This window comes from Malus domestica, chromosome 06 (assembly GCF_042453785.1).
Source record: "Malus domestica chromosome 06, GDT2T_hap1".
Classification (NCBI taxonomy): domain Eukaryota; kingdom Viridiplantae; phylum Streptophyta; class Magnoliopsida; order Rosales; family Rosaceae; genus Malus; species Malus domestica.
The window spans coordinates 23,389,038-23,410,856 of NC_091666.1; the positions used below are offsets into that span (position 1 = coordinate 23,389,038).

The following is a 21,819-nucleotide window of genomic DNA, read 5'->3' on the forward strand; positions in this document are numbered from 1 at the left end:
CAAAACAAGTGTGTTTTAACTGACTTATCAGAGATGCTCTAATGAAATTTTTCGTGATAAATATTTTGACAGATGAATGCATCCGTGTATATTATAGACCAACAATACATGTAGATATTATAAAAAGAAGACGATGGGCGGTTGAATATATTGATACCGAAAGGGCCAAGATCGTAAGAGAGATGTTACAAAAGCTAGCTAGGTGGTGGTACTCAGTATTCTTTATTGCGATGACGATGCATGATTACCCTTTGAAGTTTGAACCCCAAGCCCAAGCGTAGTTTTCCATGCGCAAATACGCTATATATGGATATATATTGGTTTACATGCACAAATACTTCGATATATGGATATGTCTTTGTATCTCAGACTTTCCTCAGACTACATGTTCAGATATATGGATATGTCTTTGTATCTCAGACTTTCCTCAGACACATATATTCAAGCTGCATGCAATATTAAGTTAATTTTATAAATATCTAACGCATGTTAGTAGCACTGACAGAGGTTGAATTTTGTTTGGAACTGCATGCATATGACGACATTTCAATCAGTCCCGCTGCTCTGACATGGATAATTTTCAACACTCTCGCTCCCTCTGGTCAATTCTCTCAGAAACTTCTTTCAACTTTTAGCCAACTACTTGTCCTTTTGGGCCAACTTGTGTTGCGCATATCTTTGACGAGCATCAGAATCAAGTCCATGACCAGGTTCTTTCTTTTTTATTTTTGTAAAAAAAACTAGTTTGTGGCTTCGTCACAGCAGTTCATCTTTTCAGAGGCTGGAATGACTTATACAAGCATTTCGGCCTCCTCCTAACCACTATCGTGCGATTCACCTGCGACGGGAATCGAACCTAGAACATGCCATGCGGAATACAATAATACTGGCCTGAAATTCGTCCCCAACCACTTGACCTCCGTCGTGGTGGTTCATGACTAGGTTCTTTGAACTTCTTCAACGGTTGTTATTGGAGGATTGCTGTAGCTTTTTATAAGATTGACGCATGTTGTTTGATGATAATCAGTAATATAGTAAAGCAGTTGTGAATTTAGAAAATCGTAATTTAAAGTGTTTAACGTGTGAAAACAATGTAATTATATGAAACTACTTTAGTTGTGGATAACGATTAAAATGGACGAGTTATGGTGAATGTGATGATAGTGATCGTTGTGGCAGTGGTGTCAACCAGGGAGGGTAGGGTAGGGTAGCAGCAGCAATGGTGTGCGGTGGTGTCTGTTGGTGGTGGTGGTGAGGGAATTGGTGGTGGCATCGATGGTAGGGGTGGAAATAGTGGGGAGAGGTGGTAGCAATGATGACGAGAAGATGGCCGTGGTCATGGCAAAGAGTCAGAAGATGGTACGGGGAGGTGGTAACGATGGTTAAAAAGTGAGACGGTTTAGATCATTTGAAAGAAAATGTACTACATCAGTATTTTTCTGAAGAAGATCCAGATTCAGTAAACATAAATTCAGGTTGAGTGTACAAATAAGCATATGTACAGTCACAAATATAAAAACAGAAACTAGAACAGAACTTGTGAACGTCATTGGGTTTCTGGCTCCACATGGTAAGCATCTTCAAGCATCAGCCTTATTTTGCATTCTTGTACATGTTATCGATCAAATCCTGTGCATCAAAAGAATTTTCACTCAGTGTTTTCACCGCAATTAACATCTTTACATGTAAGAAGCAAGTGACCATAAATGAATACTCATCGAAATTAATCGGGTGTAATTTTGATCATAAATAACTTCCAGTCAGCACTCTAGATTTGAGCTGAGAAAAAATTGTTGTATCTAAATGGACTATCCGCTTGGATGATCGATGCAACGGTAACAACTATTAACCTCCCTGAACCCGGCTTCATGGGTCATAATGGATAGACAGAAACAAATCATCTATCTAAACAGCCACATAGCATATGCATTCTTAGGTCCCTATATCAGATATCATGACTTCAAATGAAGCTAAGAATGCTTTTTGGAATGTGTCAAGCGAAAATCAAGCAACGAATGTCCAGTTACCATAGTGGCGAAAGGGTGTTGAACACGGCATTCAAACTTAACATTATGCGTATGTTAAAAACAAAAAGGTCGTACCCAGTGCACAAGGCTCCCGCTTTACGCAGGGTCTGGGAGAGGTGAATGTCAGCTAGCCTTACCCCCATTTATGGAGAGGCGTATGTTAAAAACAAGCATTTAGAAATTTCAGAGAACATAACAGGAATACAAGCTACCTTGTAGTATTTAAGCAACTGGGGTCTCTTTTTCTTGTATGTTGGAGTGATAAGGTCACGCTCCATGTCAAATGGTTCTGGGTCGAGGTGAACACCTTTTATAACCTCAAAACCTTTCAACTGCAAGAACACAAGAGCGTCATAAACAGCTTCATAATATTTTTCAAAAGCCAAAAATAATTCCCTGCCCAATGACTACAAATTTAAGGTACTCAAATTAAGAAAACAGAAACCTTCTTCTCTTTAGCGATCTTGTTCAGCTCTCCAAGTATGTATTCTTTCACCTTTGCATTTTCACAAAGAGATTTGAAGTCACCAGATATACCATTTTGTTGAGCCCAACTTTCAACTGCTTGCTTGTTGGGGTTAACTACCGCGACCAGGAAGGACTCAAAGCTGTTCCCATAAACCCATATCTACAATTTGCAGAACAAATTACAAATCATCAGACTAGTATAAATTCACGTCAAGCGGTTGAAACAAATCCCACTATAATAAAATAAGAATATTGCATTTAATGCATGCATCACTTAAATACGCAAGTCATTATATCTAAAAGAACATTTTTATATTAAAGAGGTGCATGAGAATATAAAAGCACAAAGAAAATTGCAGACAAAATAGTGTAATTTTGAAATACAATTACAAAGCTGAAGGGCATACCGCGTCAATATCAGAAAAAAGTCCATAAATATTCTCCAAGTTTTCAACTGCAACATACTCTCCTTGTGAAAGCTTGAAAATATTCTTCTTTCGATCAATGATTTTCAAGCTTCCATCTGGTTGCCACTCACCAACATCCCCTGATGCAAAGATAATCATGGGCAAAGTTAAATGTTTGAAGTGAAAGATATGGGAGCCATAGTAGACCACGAAATACATAAATATACAAACCTGTATGGAACCACCCATCGATCATAACCTCTTTGGTGAGGTCCTCACGTTTGTAGTACCCTGAAAACAAAGTGTTTCCCCTTACACATACTTCTCCACGCGGTGTGTCTGAAAGAGCATCATATCCCATTTCAGGGACGGATTCTAGGCACACATCCACATTTGGAACAGGAGGACCCACAGTGCCAAGCATTGACAGCTCATTTGGCAGTGATACAAATGTCCCCGCACAAGTCTCTGTTAGACCTACAGTAGCATATATATGGAATGCGTTATCAATATATCCAGCAAGATTCAATAAAGTCGAAGATAAAATGAAAATTAGCTTATATAATCCTAGCTCCTGAAGATTGCTTTACCATATCCTTGTAAAACATGAGCGCAAGCCACCACTCGTAAGAAAGCTTCTACATGAGTAGAAAGAGGAGCAGCTCCAGATAGAATAAGTCGCACCCTACCGCCCAATCCTTGCTTTACCTGAAGTGGTCAGAACATAAATTAGGCTCAATCTAGGAAGAAAATATGGTTCCAATTGCTGTTCATAGCATATAGAGCATGGTCAAGAAGAAAATAAAAAATAAAACATTCCACTACCTTACTAAACACAACTTTGTCAGCAATTGGAGACGCCTGTACATGCCCATGGCCATTTTGCATGTTATGATACTTGCTGCAGCACCAGATCAAACATATCAGATTGTAATAACAACTATCCTGTTATCTACTGCCCTTAAGAACACAAGTATCTATATCTACTTCAAGCCTTAATATCAAGTAGGCAAAAGGTCACTAAAGTAGGCATAAGGTCACTAAACTTGCACGGAATCCACACAGGTTGTATACACACAACAAACAAATAGACAGGATATTTTAGGGGAAAAATAGCAATCCACATGCAAATACAATGCATCTTGTTTACAAAGTAAGAGAAGAAGGGTACAAGGGATAGGATAACTCACAAATTCAAGCTTCTTTTCACAACTGGCATGTAGAATTCGATAAGAAATAATATTTTACTAATGATCAAAGCAAAGAATGGCACTTACTATGAATATGCAACATTGAACAAGGTCTTTTTCAGAAAGCCGCCTGATGAAATCTTCTGTGTCAAGCCTGGAAATGTGCATAGAAGTTATATAGCATATCAGTTTTAGTTATTACGCATTTATTTGATGATATAATTGCATCAACGAGTAAGAAGCCTCAGTTCTGTGACTAAAATCATGCACTAACAAGGGATCCCTCCACTGAGATGAATATGTTCCTTCATTACTTTCCACTCATGTAACTCCGCCTATGTCTTACATGGCCGGTCCCAAGCCCGGATAAAGGAGGAGGGGGAGGGCGTCAGGTAGTCGACAGCCGGCACTCCATGATCACGTCGAATCCTTATGAAAATGAATCCAGAACAAAATCGCGCTAAAGCTAGGGCGTCACCCGTAAGTGGCGCGCTGTGTGGCCCAAGCACAGTGATAAGTGAGCAAGGGTCGCTGTATCTCCATCGGCACCCGGATGCAGTGTTAAATGAGCAAGGGGGCCATAGAAACTTCTTTTCGAACGACTCCACTCAAAGTTGTTTGGGAGCATATGCTCCTATCAACTTTACCCGGGACACACAAAAGAAGTACTTTGATCCTATTAGACGGGGGAGGGTGAAGAAGCTAGGACAGAAGGGTAGAGTTCAAGAGAGCAAAATGCGTTTAGGAACGTGGAATATAGGAACCTTAACGGGAAAATCTATGGAAGTAGTGGAAGTTATGGTGAGGAGAAGGATAAATATTATGTGCCTACAAGAAACTAAGTGGGTTGGTAGTAAGGCAAAGGATCTAGAAAACTCAGGGTTTAAACTTTGGTATTCGGGCACAAATAGAACGAGAAACGGTGTTGGCATCATCGTGGACAAGACCTTGGTACAAGATGTTGTAGATGTCAAGAGGGTAGGAGATAGAATCATGGCAATCAAGATTGTAATAGGACAAGAACTTATCAATGTGATTAGTGCGTACGCACCTCAAGTAGGGTTGGATACGAGTTCGAAGGAGAAATTTTGGGAAGATCTTGGAGACTTGGTGCAAGGAATTGCTCAGACGGAGAAGTTATTTATAGGAGGAGATTTAAATGGACACGTGGGCAGGGAGACAGGCAACTATGGAGGTTTTCATGGTGGCCATGGTTTTGGGGAGAGAAACGAGGATGGGGAAGCTATCTTGGATTTTGCAATGGCATATGATCTCTTCTTAGCCAACACCTTCTTTAAGAAGAGAGAAGAACATGTGATCACCTACAAGAGTGGGTCGTCAAAAACACAAATAGATTTTCTTCTAATGAGGAAAGGGGATCGTATAACTTGTAAGGATTGCAAAGTTATACCAGGAGAGAGCGTGGCTAATCAACATCGCTTGTTGGTGATGGATGTACATATCAAAAGAGTAAGACAAAAGAACAAGACTTGGAAGTGCCCAAGGACTAGATGGTGGAATCTAAAAGAAGAAAAACAAGTCATTTTCAAAGAGAAGGTAATCACCCAATGTGTGTGGGATAGAGAGGGGGAAGCTAGCCAAATGTGGGATTCCATGGCTAGTTGTATCCGAAAAGTAGCAAAAGAGGTATTAGGAGAGTCCAAGGGCTTTGCCCCACACCAAAAGGAATCTTGGTGGTGGAATGAGGAGGTACAAACAAAGGTGAAGGCTAAGAAGGAATGTTGTAAAGCCTTATACAAGGAGAGGACCGATGAAAATGGTGAAAGGTATAGAAAAGCGAAGCAAGAGGCGAAGAAGGCTGTCAGAGAAGCTAAGTTAGCGGCTTACGACGATATGTATAAACGACTAGATACCAAAGAAGGAGAGTTGGATATCTATAAACTATCTAGAGCAAGGGAAAAGAAGACAAGGGACCTAAACCAAGTAAGGTGCATCAAGGATGAGGATGGAAAGGTTCTTGCTACAGAGAACGCGGTTAAAGACAGATGGAGAGGTTATTTTCATAATCTTTTCAATGAAGGACATGAAATGAGTGCTTCTTTAGGGGAGTTGAGTAACTCAGAAGAGTGTAGAAACTACTCTTTTTATCGTCGAATCCGGAAGGAAGAAGTGGTTGTAGCTTTGAAGAAGATGAAGCATAAAAAAGCAATAGGCCCAGACAATATACCAATCGAAGTGTGGAAACTTTTGGGAGAGACAGGTATAACATGGCTCACTGACCTTTTCAATAGGATTTTGAAAACGAAGAAGATGCCAAATGAGTGGCGAACGAGCACTTTGGTGCCTATCTACAAGAATAAGGGCGACGTACAAAATTGCATGAACTATAGGGGTATTAAGCTAATGAGTCATACAATGAAGCTCTGGGAGAGAGTCATTGAGCATAGATTGAGGCAAGAGACACGGGTTTCGGACAACCAATTCGGGTTCATGCCAGGGCGCTCAACCATGGAGGCAATCTATCTCTTACGAAGATTGATGGAAAGATATAGAGATGGGAAAAAGGATTTACACATGGTCTTTATAGATTTGGAAAAAGCGTATGATAGGGTCCCAAGAGACATTCTTTGGAGGATTTTAGAGAAGAAAGGAGTACGAGTAGCATATATCCAAGCTATAAAGGATATGTATGAAGGAGCAAAGACTGCCGTAAGAACTCATGAAGGACAAACCGAAAGCTTTCCCATAACTGTAGGATTACATCAAGGCTCATCCTTAAGTCCTTACCTTTTTGCGTTGGTAATGGATGAGTTAACAAGACATATTCAAGATGATATTCCTTGGTGTATGCTTTTCGCAGACGATATAGTGTTGATAGATGAAACTCAAGAAGGGGTAAATGCAAAGCTTAACCTTTGGAGAGAAGTGTTGGAATCTAAAGGTCTTCGCCTAAGCCGATCAAAGACAGAATATATGGAGTGCAAGTTCAGTGCAAATGGAGGCCAAAACGAGTTAGGGGTGAGGATCGGAGATCAAGAAATACCAAAGAGCGACCGTTTTCGTTACCTAGGATCTATCTTGCAAAAGAACGGAGAATTAGATGGAGATCTCAACCATAGAATACAAGCTGGATGGATGAAGTGGAAGAGTGCATCCGGCGTGTTGTGTGACCGCCGTATGCCACTGAAGCTCAAGGGAAAATTTTATAGGACGGCAATAAGGCCGGCGATGCTGTATGGCACAGAATGTTGGGCGGTGAAACATCAACACGTACACAAAATGAGTGTAGCGGAGATGAGGATGCTTCGTTGGATGTGTGGGCACACGAGAAAGGATAAGATTAGGAATGAGGATATCCGGGGTAAAGTAGGAGTAGCCGAAATTGAAGGAAAGATGAGAGAAAATCGGTTACGGTGGTTTGGACATGTGCAAAGAAGGCCTACTGACGCTCCGATTAGAAGATGCGACTATGGGACAGAGGTTCAGGGCCGAAGGGGTAGAGGAAGACCTAGGAAAACTTTGGAAGAGACTCTAAGAAAAGACTTAGAGTACTTGGATCTAACGAAGGACATGACACAGGATCGAGCACAATGGCGTTCTAAGATTCATATAGCCGATCCCACTCAGTGACTTGGATTTTCCAAGTCTCCAACCGAGAAGTTTTCCTCACTCGGAAAATTAAGGGAACACTACCCCAACCTACATGCTCCACTCAGAAAGCTTCAACATACAAGCTTCAACAAAAGAAAATTCAAAGACCTTAGCGAAGAAGGCTTTGGTGTATTTAACACAATACGTTGAAATGAAGGAAAGCTTATTTATTGATATCCCCGATAAGCTACAAATATGTACATATACATGAGTCAAAATAAACACACAAGAGGGAGCCTTCACAAAGGTTGCTTAGGAGAAGTCTCAGCAGTCGGTAGAGCCCCAGAAAGAGAAGGCACCGGAGGGGGATCATTTGGAGCCTCAGTACTGGACACAACCCTAGAAGGAGGAGGCATCAGAGGTTGATCATTCGGAGCTTCATTACGCGGTACAGCCCCAGAAGACGAAGGCAATAAATGCCTTTGGAACAAACCCACAAATCTCTGATGATCAAGTAAAACCTGACCATCAGTTTCCTTCATTTGGTCAAGCTTCCTCTTCATGTTTGTAGCATAGTCATGTGCGAGCCGGTGCAACTGTTTATTCTCATGCTTGAGCCCTCTAATCTCCTGTTTGAGACTCATCACTTCAGCCGCCAATGATTCAACTTGGCGGGTTCGAGCAAATAGGCGTTGGGCCATATTAGACACAGAACCTGCACACTGAACACTGAGAGCCAGCGAATCCTTAACAGCTAACTCATCAGACCGTTTGGAAAGTAGTCTGTTATCTTTGGGAGTGAGAAGGTTCCTGGCCACCACCGCAGCGGTCATATCATTCTTCATCACGGAATCCCCAACGGTAAGAGGACCAGTAGGAGAGACGAAGGATGGGCGCCATATGTTGTCTGGAGAAGGCGGGGCTGCCTCTTCAACAAGGTTCAAGTCAAAACGACGGTCGGAGGGGCCAGACATTTTCAAAGGTGTTGAAGAGAGAAGAGGTCGGACAAATCAAGATCTTAGAAGTGCAAGAATGAAGCTTCTACTGGTGGAGATTCAAGTGTGCTTTGGAACTTAATGCCAGCCCCTATAAAAATCTGCACTCGACGGAGCTTCAGAAATCGAAGAGGCGCCTGCTCAGAAATCGAAGAGGCGTTTGCTTTCTCAAAAGTTGGGCTGCTCAAAGACCACGAAGGCCGATCTCAGAAATCGAAGAGGCGCTCGCTTTCTCAAAAGCTGGGCTCCCCAGAGACCACGAGGGCCGATCTCAGAAATCGAAGAGGCACCTACTTTTCCAGCCTTGTCAGCACCTGTCACACGCACACTCAGCTTTGCGGAAATTATGGGCATTCTGTCGAAGACTTCTGGGGAAGTAGAAAACACATGAATCTTACTGTTCAATCACCCACTTCCCACACGCAACAATAGCTCATGGGTACCACATATAATTTTGCCAAAGTTCTCTGCCAAAGTTGAGCACGTGAAGCTTGCAGCTCCCACTACATCGCTATGACCAAGAAGGGTAAAAGAATAGCAAAGAAACAGCACTAACAAAGTTTAGACCCATAAATTTTGAAGGTCTAGCTACCATATTATTACCCACAAGGGTAAAGGAACAGTACCACTGCTGGATAATTGGAAAGTCCCTGTGTGTCAACCTCTGTGCTTCGTGGCAAGGTAGACTAGCAAACATGCCCAACCTTTACTCACAGTCGAGAAAACACTCCCAATAAGATTGCTTGCTCCAAAATCGAAGAGGCACCGTCCTCCGAATCTCGAGAGCCAGACTCCCAACATGACTACTTTCTTAAAAATCGAAGAGAGGGTAAAGGAACAGTACCATTGCTGGATAATTGGAAAGTCCCTGTGTGTCAACCTCTGTGCTTCGTGGCAAGGTAGACTAGCAAACATGCCCAACCTTTACTCACATTCGAGAAAACACTCCCAACAAGATTGCTTGCTCCAAAATCGAAGAGGCACCGTCCTCCGAATCTCGAGAGCCAGACTCTCAACATGATTACTTTCTCAAAAATCGAAGAGATACTACTCCCCGAATCTTCGAGAGCCAAACCCCCAGCATGATTGCTTTCTCAAAAATCGATGAGGCATCGTTCTCCGAATCAATCGAAGAGGGGCTCGCTTTCTCAAAAGCTGGGTTGCTCAGAGACCACGAGGGCCGATCTCAGAAATCGAAGAGGCACCTACTTTTCTAGCCTTGTCAGCACCTGTCACACGCACACTCAGCTTTGCAGAAATTATGGGCATTCTGTCGAAGACTTCTGGTGAAGTAGAAAGCACATGAATCTTACTGTTCAATCACCCACTTCCCACACGCAACAATAGCTCATGGGTACCACAGATAACTTTGCCAAAGTTCTCTGCCAAAGTTGAGCACGTGAAGCTTGCAGCTCCCACTACATCGCTCTGACCAAGAAAGGTAAAAGAATAGCAAAGAAACAGCACTAACAAAGTTTAGACACATAAATTTTGAAGGTCTAGCTACCATATTATTACCCACAAGGGTAAAGGAACAGTACCACTGCTGGATAATTGGAAAGTCCCTGTGTGTCAACCTCTGTGCTTCGTGGCAAGGTAGACTAGCAAACATGCCCAACCTTTACTCACATTCGAGAAAACACTCCCAACAAGATTGCTTGCTCCAAAATCGAAGAGGCACCGTCCTTCGAATCTCGAGAGCCAGACTCCCAACATGACTACTTTCTCAAAAGCGAAGAGAGGGTAAAGGAACAGTACCATTGCTGGATAATTGGAAAGTCCCTGTGTGTCAACCTTTGTGCTTCGTGGCAAGGTAGACTAGCAAACATGCCCAACCTTTACTCACATTCGAGACAACACTCCCAACAGGATTGCTTGCTCCAAAATCGAAGAGGCACCGCCCTCCGAATCTCGAGAGCCAGACTCCCAACATGATTACTTCCTCAAAAATCGAAGAGACACTGCTCTCCGAATCTCGAGAGCCAGACCCCCAGCATGATTGCTTTCTCAAAAATCGAAGAGGCATCGTTCTCCGAATCTCGAGAGCCAGATACCACAGACCACTTTTTCAAAGTGCTCTGACAGAGTTAAAACATGTGAAACTGGCAGCTCCCACTACCGTGCTATGACCAAGCAGGGTAAAGGAATAGCATTACTACTTGTTGTTAGGGAGACTCCTATATATGTCGACCTCCATCCCCAACGGACAGGCAGACCTGCAAAAATGCTCAACCCTTCATCATATCTGAGAGGGCACTCCCAACGAAGCCTTTCGAAATATTCAGCTTTCTTTCCCCCCGATAATACCTCTGCAAACAAGCTATACTAGAGCAAGAATATCTCATATCATCAGGGTTAAAAGCAAGAGTATCCCATATCATGCTTTTTCCCTGTCTTTTCCTTTGGCCTTGTTTTTACCTGCAAGACAAGGAGAAAGAGAGCAATCAGTCAGCACTTGGAATCAAGCTTCCAGCCAGGAACTGACTGCCTGGAACCCCTTACCTGATTACTTACCTGGCATTGCTCTCGAGTACTCATCTTCAACATCTTATGTTTCCAGGGAAGATTCCGCATCTGCTTGAGGAACAGATAGGGCAAGTGCGAAGGATACAAGGAAGCATGTGGAGACAAGCGTAACAACACACGTGCCGATACATCCATTACTCTGTCAAAAGAAAAAGTATCCCATATTAGCAGGGTGGAACGTACTCTAGATTTGATGGACTTGTTTTGACCCTCAAATTCTTCAGTCGGCCTTATACTCTGGAGGAAACCAGAAAACCCTCCAGCTCAGTTCAAGAATAAGCCTGTGGAAAGTTACTTCTTCAAAAGCAAAAGTATCTCATATCATCTCTTCTCATTTTTCTTCTCTTTATCCTTCATGCTGCTGCAAGATGGGGAGAAGGTGAACAATCAGTCGGAGCTCTGATTGCTTACCTTGTCTGTCACCTCTTTCAGCAGACCCCCTAGCTCGGCGACTTGGGGGACTCCTACTACATGGTTTGTATCGTGCTTGACCAAGCCTGAAACTACAAGTAAGCTTCAAGTGAAATTGATACATTACCTTGTGCATCTCCACCAGTTGAAGATACCACCCCTGGATGGAGGAAGAGTACTTCCAGAGAAGATGCCACATCTACCTATGAGACAGATAAGGCAAGTCAAGACGACACCACACTCCGATACTTAGAAGTTTCGTGATTACGAGATCATTCTCCCACAATATTTCCTAATGTCATTTGTACTAAATCATTCACTTGTACTCACTAAAGGAGAGCTTGAACCTATGTACTTGTGTAAACTCTTCACAATTAATGAGAACTCTTCTATTCCGTGGACGTAGCCAATCTGGGTGAACCACGTACATCTTGTGTTTGCTTTCCTATCTCTATCCATTTATATACTTATCCACACTAATGACCGGAGCAATCTAGCGAAGATCACAAAAAGCGACCGTTTTCGCTACCTAGGATCTATCTTGCAAGAGAACAGAGAATTAGATGAAGATCTCAACCATGGAATACGAGCTGGATGGATGAAGTGTAAGAGTGCATCCGGCGTGTTGTGTGACCGTCGTAGGCCACTGAAGCTCAAGGGAAAATTTTATAGGACGGCAATAAGGCCAGCAATGTTGTATGGCACAGAATGTTGGGCGGTGAAGCATCAACACGTACACAAAATGGGTGTAGCGGAGATGAGGATGCTTCGTGGGATGTGTGGGCACACGAGAAAGGATAAGATTGGGAATGAGGATATCCGAGGTAAAGTAGGAGTAGCCGAAATTGTAGGAAAGATGAGAGAAAATCGGCTCCGGTGATTTGGACATGTGCAAAGAAGGCCGACTGACGCTCCGGTTCGAAGATGTGACTACGGGACAGAGGTTCAGGGCCGAAGGGGTAGAGGAAGACCTAGGAAAACTTTGGAAGAGACTCTAAGAAAAGACTTAGAGTACTTGGATCTAACGGAGGACATGACACAAAACCGAGCGCAATGGCGTTCTAGGATTCATATAGCCGACCCCACTTAGTGGGAAAAGGCTTTGTTGTTGTTGTTGTTGTTGTTGTTGTATTACTTTCCACTCATGTGAAAGATCCAGAAAATCAAATTCATTGGAAAATTCATCCAGGTAAATGTACCTGTATTACCACTATTCCCAAAAGCTTATGATGTTACAACTGGTCTATGATTACTTTATGTTAAAACAGACCCCTCACATGTGAGCCTCTCTCCACCATTGGAGCCCAACTTGTTAATATTAGAAGGTTGCAACTGCACGAATTTCAACCTAGGGTCTCTTGTTCAGGTACCATGTTCATGTTTTGTTGGTTTGTCACTGTTCCCAAAAGCTTAAGATGTTGGCATGTACTTATATAGTTGAACAGTACCTGCGTAGATTCTGTCTAATACACGTGGAACAGCACAGAAGATAGTCGGTTTTAGCTCCCCAATGTCTTCAGTTAATAATTTGACATCCTGCAGAACAAGATATAACTTATAAGTCAATATCACACTTGTAATTTATGGTTAGAAACGAACAAGAAGTAATTGTTCTCACCCCACGCCAAAACCCTATTTGGGCGCCAGTCCAGATAAATAACTCCTCAATCACCCGATCGAAGATATGTGCCAGGGGAAGAAATGAAAGATATACATCCTCCTCACTGAGCTTTAAAAATGAAAACAAAAACCAAATATATTTTGCAAATTGTCAGTATTTTAAAACACAAGTAACCAGTTCTTATTCTCACAAAATGAGGTATGTAGGTTGAAATGAAAAGGAACTCACCTGTTCATTTACACTCTCTAGCAAACGCTTCACCCCAGCCAGAAGAGTAATGATGCTTTCATTGGATATCAGTACTCCCTTGGGGTCACCAGTTGTTCCACTAGTATACATTATAGTGCAGATATCACTTTTCTTTTTTACTGGAAGGTCATACTCTTTATTCTCTCCCTGCAGGAACATATTTAAAACTTAAGCCAGCAAAAATGAACAGTATTGATCATTTGGAAATGAATAATTAACAAACTGTGCATGAAATATGACAATTAAAGCCAGATCCCCTCCTCGAACACATTACAGATTTCCTCTAAATTATCAGACAGTAATTATCTTTCAAAAAACTGATTAGCAGTTCAGTAATTCCACACAGATAGAGAAGCACCATTTGCAACTTTTAAACAGCGCTCAACACAAGAAGAGTACTCCCATAAGAAATTTCCCAACTATTTTCTCCATAAAAGTGATGTTGAGGCCCTTTTCCTTCTTTTCTTTTCGGATAACTTTCTTTGGCTCACAAATATAATTTATTACATGAGAAGAGATTGGGAGGAAAAAAAATATAACCCACCAATTGCAGAAATTCACTCCATGAATATAACGTCACTTCATACTGCCCAAGTGTTTCCTTTTGTTCAGGTGTAACATTGCCAAAGCTCACAAGTGCTGTAATTAAAATAAAGATGAAGTTATTTCTAATTGATAGCAACAGATACATACACTAAGAATCTCGAAAATAAATTGAGACATATCAAACTTACTCTTCAGATATTTTGCTGCACCAGGAAATGTTTTCAACAGCTGAAATAAAGGGCAGTGAAAGAACAGAGCTTGAATAAGCACTAGCAGCTTTAAAATGTTTGAACTCTAAAATTGTCACCAACTCGCATTTTTTTACGCAGTTACTGTCAATATTCAACCTATATTTGAAGTATAATCTGCCAACAGTATCCTCTGATGTACATGTACCACATTAAAGTTTTACTAAGCAATAAAATAAAAGATACAAAATTGTGTACCTCAGGTATCTTCTTTTCTTCAGCAAAAGCAATTGAAACTTCAGCATGGCATATGATAAATTCCACAGCACCAGCACCTAAACCATATATCGGAGATTAGGGACAAAATATAAATAACTATTGAAAATCATGAAAAGTGAGTTAAGGTACACCTCAACTATTTCAACCAAGCCTTCAACCCAACTGATTGGGGTGGGCTACATAATAAAGAAGAGATATGCCTACCTAGAGTGTCATATAAAGGCACGCAATAGAGTCCATGAGCATTGCAAGCCTGCAGAAATGTTTTATTGTTAACTAGAGTTTCCTAGAGCAAAGGATATTTATGTAAAAGTAACAAAAAATGAATGAGCTACAACTCAGAGAATGTGCATGCCTAAGCAGAGATACCAGACACAAAATAAAAATTTTTCGATGTAAACTCCTCACTTCAGAATTCAAGAGGTACCACAATGGACAGAAAAAGACTTCTTTTCTTGTTTCTTTCATGGACCACATCAGTAGAAAATATGAAGTAACAAAACAAACTATGGCTTGAAGGTACTACTGCCTTTATCATGTAAGCATTTTTCTAAACAGGTAGATGAAAATGAAAAAATACAGCATACCTCCATGCTCATAATCCATTCTGGGCAGTTGACACCATATATACCACACTTGTCTCCCTGCAATCAGCAATAAATACGTTAAATCATAATCTGCATGTCAATTCCACGCAAAAGTAATTCGCAAAGTATTGAATAAAAAATAAATTAGCGAATGATAACAGATGATGACATACTTCGACCACACCACAAATGCGCATGGCATTTCCAACTTTGACTACCATGTCATACACTTCCTTATAAGTTAGCCACACATATTTACCAGCCTGCAAAGAACCAAAACTTTCCATATTAGCTACAAGCCAAAAGAATGAGTTAGAAAGCATGCTATGGCGTCGGATAGACACAGATGATCTACAACTACGATATTATACCTTCCCATTCACAATCTCCCGACGACCAAGCATGGGGTTTCTGGGATTTTTCTCCACTGACATGCTGTAAAATAAGCAAGATAACTTACAAACAAGAAAAATTCATACATAAAATAATTTAGTATTCGATTGTGGATAGATCAGATCAAAGTGTTATGCTTGTTCCATAGTAAAACTGAACCACCCATTTTTCATAACAAAGCAGAGCTCTTTAACAAGCATGACCCAGAAAACCATACTTCTTCGATTAAATTACCGGATTGAAAACAGAGTTCTTCAGCAATCATTGTGGATTTCGGGATCGAAAAACCAAAACAATATTTACCGTTAAATTTTTACTGCATCACTTTAGCATGGTCAAAACTGAATGTATTGCATTCAGATTGTGAAAGCTGCCAGTTTTTTTTTCAGTCAAAGCCACAAACTTCACAACCGAAAGTACAAAGTTACAGAATTTGACACTAGAATTCTCAGAATATACACAGAAAAATCCGTACCGTGCTCGATTACTGAGAAATAAAAAATCAAGTAGAAACAAAATCCTTTCGGAAATTCAAACTTCAAATCCTCAGAATTTCATAATCCGATATAAACGAAGCATCAAACCTCAGTCAACTTGTTATTTTAAACTTAATTTTAATAAAAAATTGGATCCAACGACAAACTTCCAAGCAAAAAATCACTAATATTAATTTTCTTTCGTTTCCTTGCGCTTTCTCGGCAACCAAACAGAAGAATTGGATTAAAAAATAATAGTACCGGAAAACATCCCAGCAACTGTCCATTCCGGAAATCGCAGGTGGAAAGCCATCCTTGGCGAACAGGCTCCGGTACACAGGTCCCTGCGACGGCTTGCCGTCCTTGGCCTCCTTGGCCTTCTCCACTTCTATCAGATACTTGTACTTCGTCGCCGCCATTTCTCAAATCACAGTCGGATCGCGCGGAGCACCCCCTCTCTCTCTGCAAATCTGAGAAAATCGAGAGAACGCAGAAAATGGGGAGGGTAGTTAGTAATATTTATATGGGAAAAAATAATAGTCAATGAATTTAGGTGGCAGTGGGTGGGTAGTTTGGTAAATTCGCTCACGATTTCAGAGGCTCTGCCGCTCGTAGCTCAACCGCTCGCAAGTGGTATTTTTACTTGTAGACGAAGACGAGTTCACTGAGTCACTGAGTCAGGAAAACGCAGAGAGGAGAGGACCACAAAAGGAAGGCTTTGGGGATTTTCGCTTTGGTTTTTTGGGTGGTGGTTTTGCGGTCGAGCCTCTGTGCGGAGAGAGTTCAAAGTTATAAGACTGGTCAGTAGAACTGACGGCTGTGATTTCAGGGTCTGGTTTTGTTTTTGACGGTTCATTATACATCGTGCGGTAAAAAATTATTTGAAATTAAAAATTAAAAATTAAATATAAATGGTACTAACGAAAATTGACTGCACGATGTATAATAAACGACTGCAATCACGGGATTCCAGGATCCCCAGGCAAGGATCCTTTTCTAAGAAAGAGAACTTCTTTTTACTTTTTGAACAAATCAAGTTTTCTCACTTTGGCTAACTTAGAAAGGTAGCAATTTCCTTTGTACAATTATCTCTACTAATTAATAAAATATTTATTGTCAATCAAAATCCTATAAAATTATCAGTTTAACTCTTTAATTAAAACAGAATATGAATAAGAAACATGGGGTAGAAATGTAATTTCACACAACCAAATTTTGCTTTTTTTTTTTCAAAGCCTCATCTAAATGTAATCCTAACATATCTCTAATAAAAAAAATTAAAAAAAACCAAATTTCTAGAACAACAAAAAAGTTGAACAAAATTGGATTCAAAGTCATTTGTTATATTTTTCTTGGTCCAAAAGGAAACAAAGACAAGTCTTATGGCGTGTTTACCAAATTGAAATTGAAATGAATGAATCAAAATTGTATTGTTTTCAAGTCATTTTGTTGTTTACTAAAATTTAAAATTTTAGGGAATCAAAAACACGTGGGGCCACCTAAAATCCGTAATCACACTTCCGAAATTCTCGGATTTGGATTCCTGGAGAAACTTTTCATCCGGATTCTAACTTTTATACCGAAACGACCCTCATGATTTTTGGCTAATCCGAAAGTACCCTAACACGGAGTCCTGCAATTTCATCTGTATCAACTCGCGGTGAGCTTCAACGGCGATGGCGGTGCAAACAAATACAAAACCACATACAATGATACAAATCAAAACAATCATGAGAATCAAGTTTCTAACAAAACCCAGAATGAGCGAGAGATATGGGTTCCTTCGCACCTTTGTTTTGAGAACCAAAGAGGGCTCTGACCTCTTTTCTTCTTACTACTTATTGCAATTTATTTTTCTCTTTAATAAATTACTTTTATGAAATGTTTTTCTTCTTCTTAAAATGAAATAGAGATAGATGTGCTTCTACAAGGTAATAAAATGTAAAAATATTTGTTAAATGTTTGCCCTTTGATCTTAACTCCTCACTAAAATGTTATTAAAAATAAATATAGGATAAAATAAAACAAAAAATAATAAGGGCATTTCAGTAATCTTATTGATTTATATTCCGATTCATTTGAATTAGTAAACAACTTATATGAACTAAAGTTCATTTATACTCCGATTCCAGAACATCGAAGTAAACAATTTCAACAGTAATCCGATTCTAACTCCTCCTCAATCCAATTCCTCTATTTTGATTACGGTTACGTAAACGCGCCATTAGTCTATTCATGTAGACAAACCAACCAAAATGCAAGTGTGGTCGGAGGAACGGCTTTCCTGCCCACAACTCGCACTCCCTTTTTCTTACAAGGAACTTTCTCTTCAATCTGACCAACATTATTTGCAGTCGAAGTACATAATTATGAACGGCTAGTGATTTTAACGCTCATCTTTTAATTTTATGCACTTTTGTGAGTGAGAAAAAATACAGATTATATTTACTTTCGAGTGCAAATTGTTAAATTGACACTTGCCGGACCAAAGAACTACATGATGGTTAACTGTCTTGCATTTCAATTTAAATGCAGGCTTGCAGCTGCAACTAAAGTTATTAATTGTGCTCTAAGGTCAAATCCATCAATCCACCTTCTACTTTTCGTCATGTGGCCCTCTTCTATCTCATTAGGTTTAACAAATTATTCATATTATTTTGAAAAATCATGCATAAGATGGTAGCTTCGTCATATCTTCTCGTTCCCATTCCGCAAGCTTTGTACAATAATCAAAAGTGTTTGTTTCGAGATCAGCTTTCAAAAATCATATCTGTACATAATAAACTAAACTAAAAACTGTCTAGCCGTTTAATTAACGTTGACAGGATAATTTAGTGTTTAAAACAGGTTGATGAATAAAATATTTTTAATTTATTCACTGGGAGGTGCAAAGGATACACGCTACTTCAAATTATACAAAAAAAAAATAAGAAGAGAAAGTTTGAACTCAGAATATATTGGTTAACATTCTTTATGGCAATCTTCTGTTTGTCCAATGGCTGAATTCTCCCTTCTTTTCATTTTTATTTTCGGAAAAAAAGTGAGGTGATGTAATTGACCGATTGGAATCGGCTGGGGATGCATTTCCTTATTTTCTTCACCCAGATTCATACGTTATGGGCAATGCATTATGCATGTTGGTAAACCACTCAGACTCGGTCTCCTTTTTGTTTTACGTTTTCTTATCAACCCATAGTCCAACACCAAAAACGAAGCCTACATAATCGGAATTATAACTATTAACTAGAGCCGGTTCTGAAAATTTGAAGGCTCTAGACGAGCTTTCGAAGTGGGGTTTTAGAGTTCTCTAACTCTCGATCCTTTTGCACACTAATGTGTATAAAAAAAATTACTGAAAATTTAACTTCCCCCCTCCAAACTCATTTTTTATAGCCTCTAGCCCATCATATAATATTTGTCCGAATAAAACCCAATGATTAGGATTAGACTTGGCATTTCAAACCCAACCCGTTAACCTGATTTGACCCAACCTGTTAAAATGAGTATTCGGGTGAATGTTTAACGGGTCGGGTGGTTAATGGGTTAACCTGTTAAGCACTCGTTAAATAACGGGTCATTTTAGGTGAACCCGTAAAACCCGTCAACCACCCGTTAACACCCGTTATTGAGGACTTTTGTGTAATTTCAATTGTCAATAATGAAACCCTCCCTCTATCTCGCATTGCATTGCACTATTGTTGTACAAGCATGACATCTTTGAGAAGTTCTCCCTCATCTTTTTCCTCAGAAATTACCACTTTCTCTAGCGTCTTCTTCCACTCCGGCATGCCCTCATCTTCTTCCTCCGAGTCCTTCGCGTGCCCTCATCTTCTTCCACTCCGGTGTCTTCTTCAACTCGACGGCGTGCACAATACTGCAGTATTGCACTATTGCAGTACGGGATAACGAAATTGCTTCTGGTTCTTGTTGCCCTTCTTTTAACAATGAAGGCATTCATGAATATTAAGAGATATTTGTGTTCTTCTGGTTTGTTGTTTCAGTATTTGAAATATCAAGCTAATAAATGGGTTCTTTGCTATACCTGCACTGCATGATAATTCGAAGTACCACTTTCTTGAAGGTCCAAAGGTTAACGGGTGAAACGGGCGAACCGTTAGTTTAACGGGGTTGGGTTCAACCCGACCCAAATCCAATACACTCGACCCCGTTTACAGGTCTAATTAGGATCCAACTAAGCAACTTACCAAATTAAGTTTGTGTGTCTGTTTTTTTATTTTTTGGATCCCTAATATACCCATCTAAGCCAGTATGGAAAGTTCTTGTAATTTTGTTTTAATTGATCACGTGCATTGAATTTGGCAAGGTCTTGTAGCCATGAAATATGGTTCTAGATGGAGGAATTAATTTACCTACTATGAAAATTAATTTTATGAAAACAATATCTATTGTTTAATTTTATACCTATAGTATAATTACATGAAAATAGTTTACCTACTATGAAAATTATTTTTTTTAAAACAATATATATTGTGTTGTAGGTATAATTTACTGAACGATTATGGAGGTCATAGAGAGAGAGAAAGGTGCGGCAATAGTAGAGAGAAGAGCGATGTGTAATTATGAGTGTGTTCTATTCCACCCCATTGTGCCGTTATTTATAGTAGTAGGGAAGGTTAATTCCGTACCATTTTAGGATTACAACTCTTAATAGGTAATCAACTCCTGATAGGAATATAAGAGATATTTCAAGATATACTAGGATTTACACAATCACATTCATAATCTAATAGGACTGCAACACTCCCCATTGAGTGTGTAAATACTCAAGTAAATGGTGCATCAGGTCTTCAATGATGAAGCAAGTACAGTTAATGAAGTCGTTGGCACAATGAGCGAATGCGAGTCTTAGATCAACGGAAGAATGCATAAAAAGTAAAACTCACAAAACCTCGCTATGGTAAAACCCAAGGTGGGAGAAAACCCATAAACTAAGAAGAAAAGTGAGAAGTTGCATTAAGTCAAAACTATACGTCTTTGGGACGCAAGTAGTAGAGCTCACAAGGGTATGATCAACCCAGGATGGGTGCCTCATTAAAACCTAGTTAGGTAGCAAAAACCCAATGGGAAAAATGCTCCTAATTGTAGGGAAAAAGAGTACATTAAGATCAAGTGAGTATACTTCTGGATACTCCCCCTGAGTTTGACATAACTTCCAAATGAGAACTACAAGCATTGCATATCAATAGTTAGGCATATCAATTCCTCAAACAAGCTTTTGGAAGGTTGACTTCGGCAGTGACGTCGTGTAGAGGTCGGCAAGGTTGTCTGGGATCGGCTTGCATGACTTCAATCTCCTGATGCTTTGCTGATATAGACACAATATGTCTTGGCGTTGACTTTGTTGATGTATCATGTCTTGGTTGGATGGATACATGTGGCATAGTCTTCATGGATAGTCGTCAGGACTCAACGATGGATGAAAAACAACAAGTACTTCGTAATACTCAACAAGAACTCCTAACCATGTCTCACTTGTGGCATAGTGAAGTGAGGTGAGTCTTGGAACGATTCGAAGATTTCACAATTAAGGTCATGTCGTGGACCTCCAAGATATTGCGATATCCTTAACGGTAAAGACATAACTGTTTAGGGATTTTGCCTTATGCGGGTTTGATAAGTAACATGCGTCAGCATAACAAACAAGGCAAACATCATTTCGAGGATCAAGGGGGTTGGATTCGCTAAGATGCGTTGGGATTTGCCCATGTACCTTTAGGGTACGTTTTTAATACAAATTCAGTGGTTGCGTGTAGGCGCGGTACTGCATCTTTACCAAGATCAACAGCGAATGAGATGTCCTTTCTAAATACAATGAGCTAAGTACAAGGAAGCGCAAAGTTGAACTTTAGATATAAAATTTCGGATTCCATAACCTCTTCAAGG

General features: G+C 40.1%; 1 protein-coding gene across 1 annotated transcript; it reads right to left on the minus strand.

Annotated features, from left to right (window-relative positions):
- Positions 1-1,407: 1,407 nt before the first annotated feature.
- LOC103428271 (long chain acyl-CoA synthetase 4-like) lies at positions 1,408-16,733 on the minus strand. The gene is made up of 20 exons (XM_029103706.2): positions 16,505-16,733; positions 16,177-16,385; positions 15,418-15,481; positions 15,220-15,309; positions 15,047-15,103; positions 14,664-14,712; positions 14,439-14,515; positions 14,181-14,220; positions 13,991-14,085; positions 13,426-13,593; positions 13,195-13,305; positions 13,025-13,112; positions 4,180-4,246; positions 3,728-3,803; positions 3,493-3,610; positions 3,134-3,379; positions 2,903-3,042; positions 2,473-2,655; positions 2,240-2,359; positions 1,408-1,629 (listed from the first exon to the last, which is right to left on the minus strand). Exons 2-20 carry the CDS (start codon positions 16,332-16,334, stop codon positions 1,594-1,596), a joined length of 1,983 nt encoding a protein of 660 aa, XP_028959539.1. The 5' UTR covers positions 16,335-16,385; positions 16,505-16,733; the 3' UTR covers positions 1,408-1,593.
- Between the last annotated feature and the right edge of the window lie 5,086 nt (positions 16,734-21,819).

Bases quoted from the DNA above. Each gene is read 5' to 3' on its own strand.
- LOC103428271 (XM_029103706.2), bottom strand. From the start codon at position 16,334: ATGGCGGCGACGAAGTACAAGTATCTGATAGAAGTGGAGAAGGCCAAG. The intron at 13,594-13,990 runs GTGGGTTATATT...ATGTTCCTGCAG, and splicing joins GGAGTGAATTTCTGCAATTG to GGAGAGAATAAAGAGTATGA. The intron at 3,380-3,492 runs GTAAAGCAATCT...ATGCTACTGTAG, and splicing joins TCATGTTTTACAAGGATATG to GTCTAACAGAGACTTGTGCG.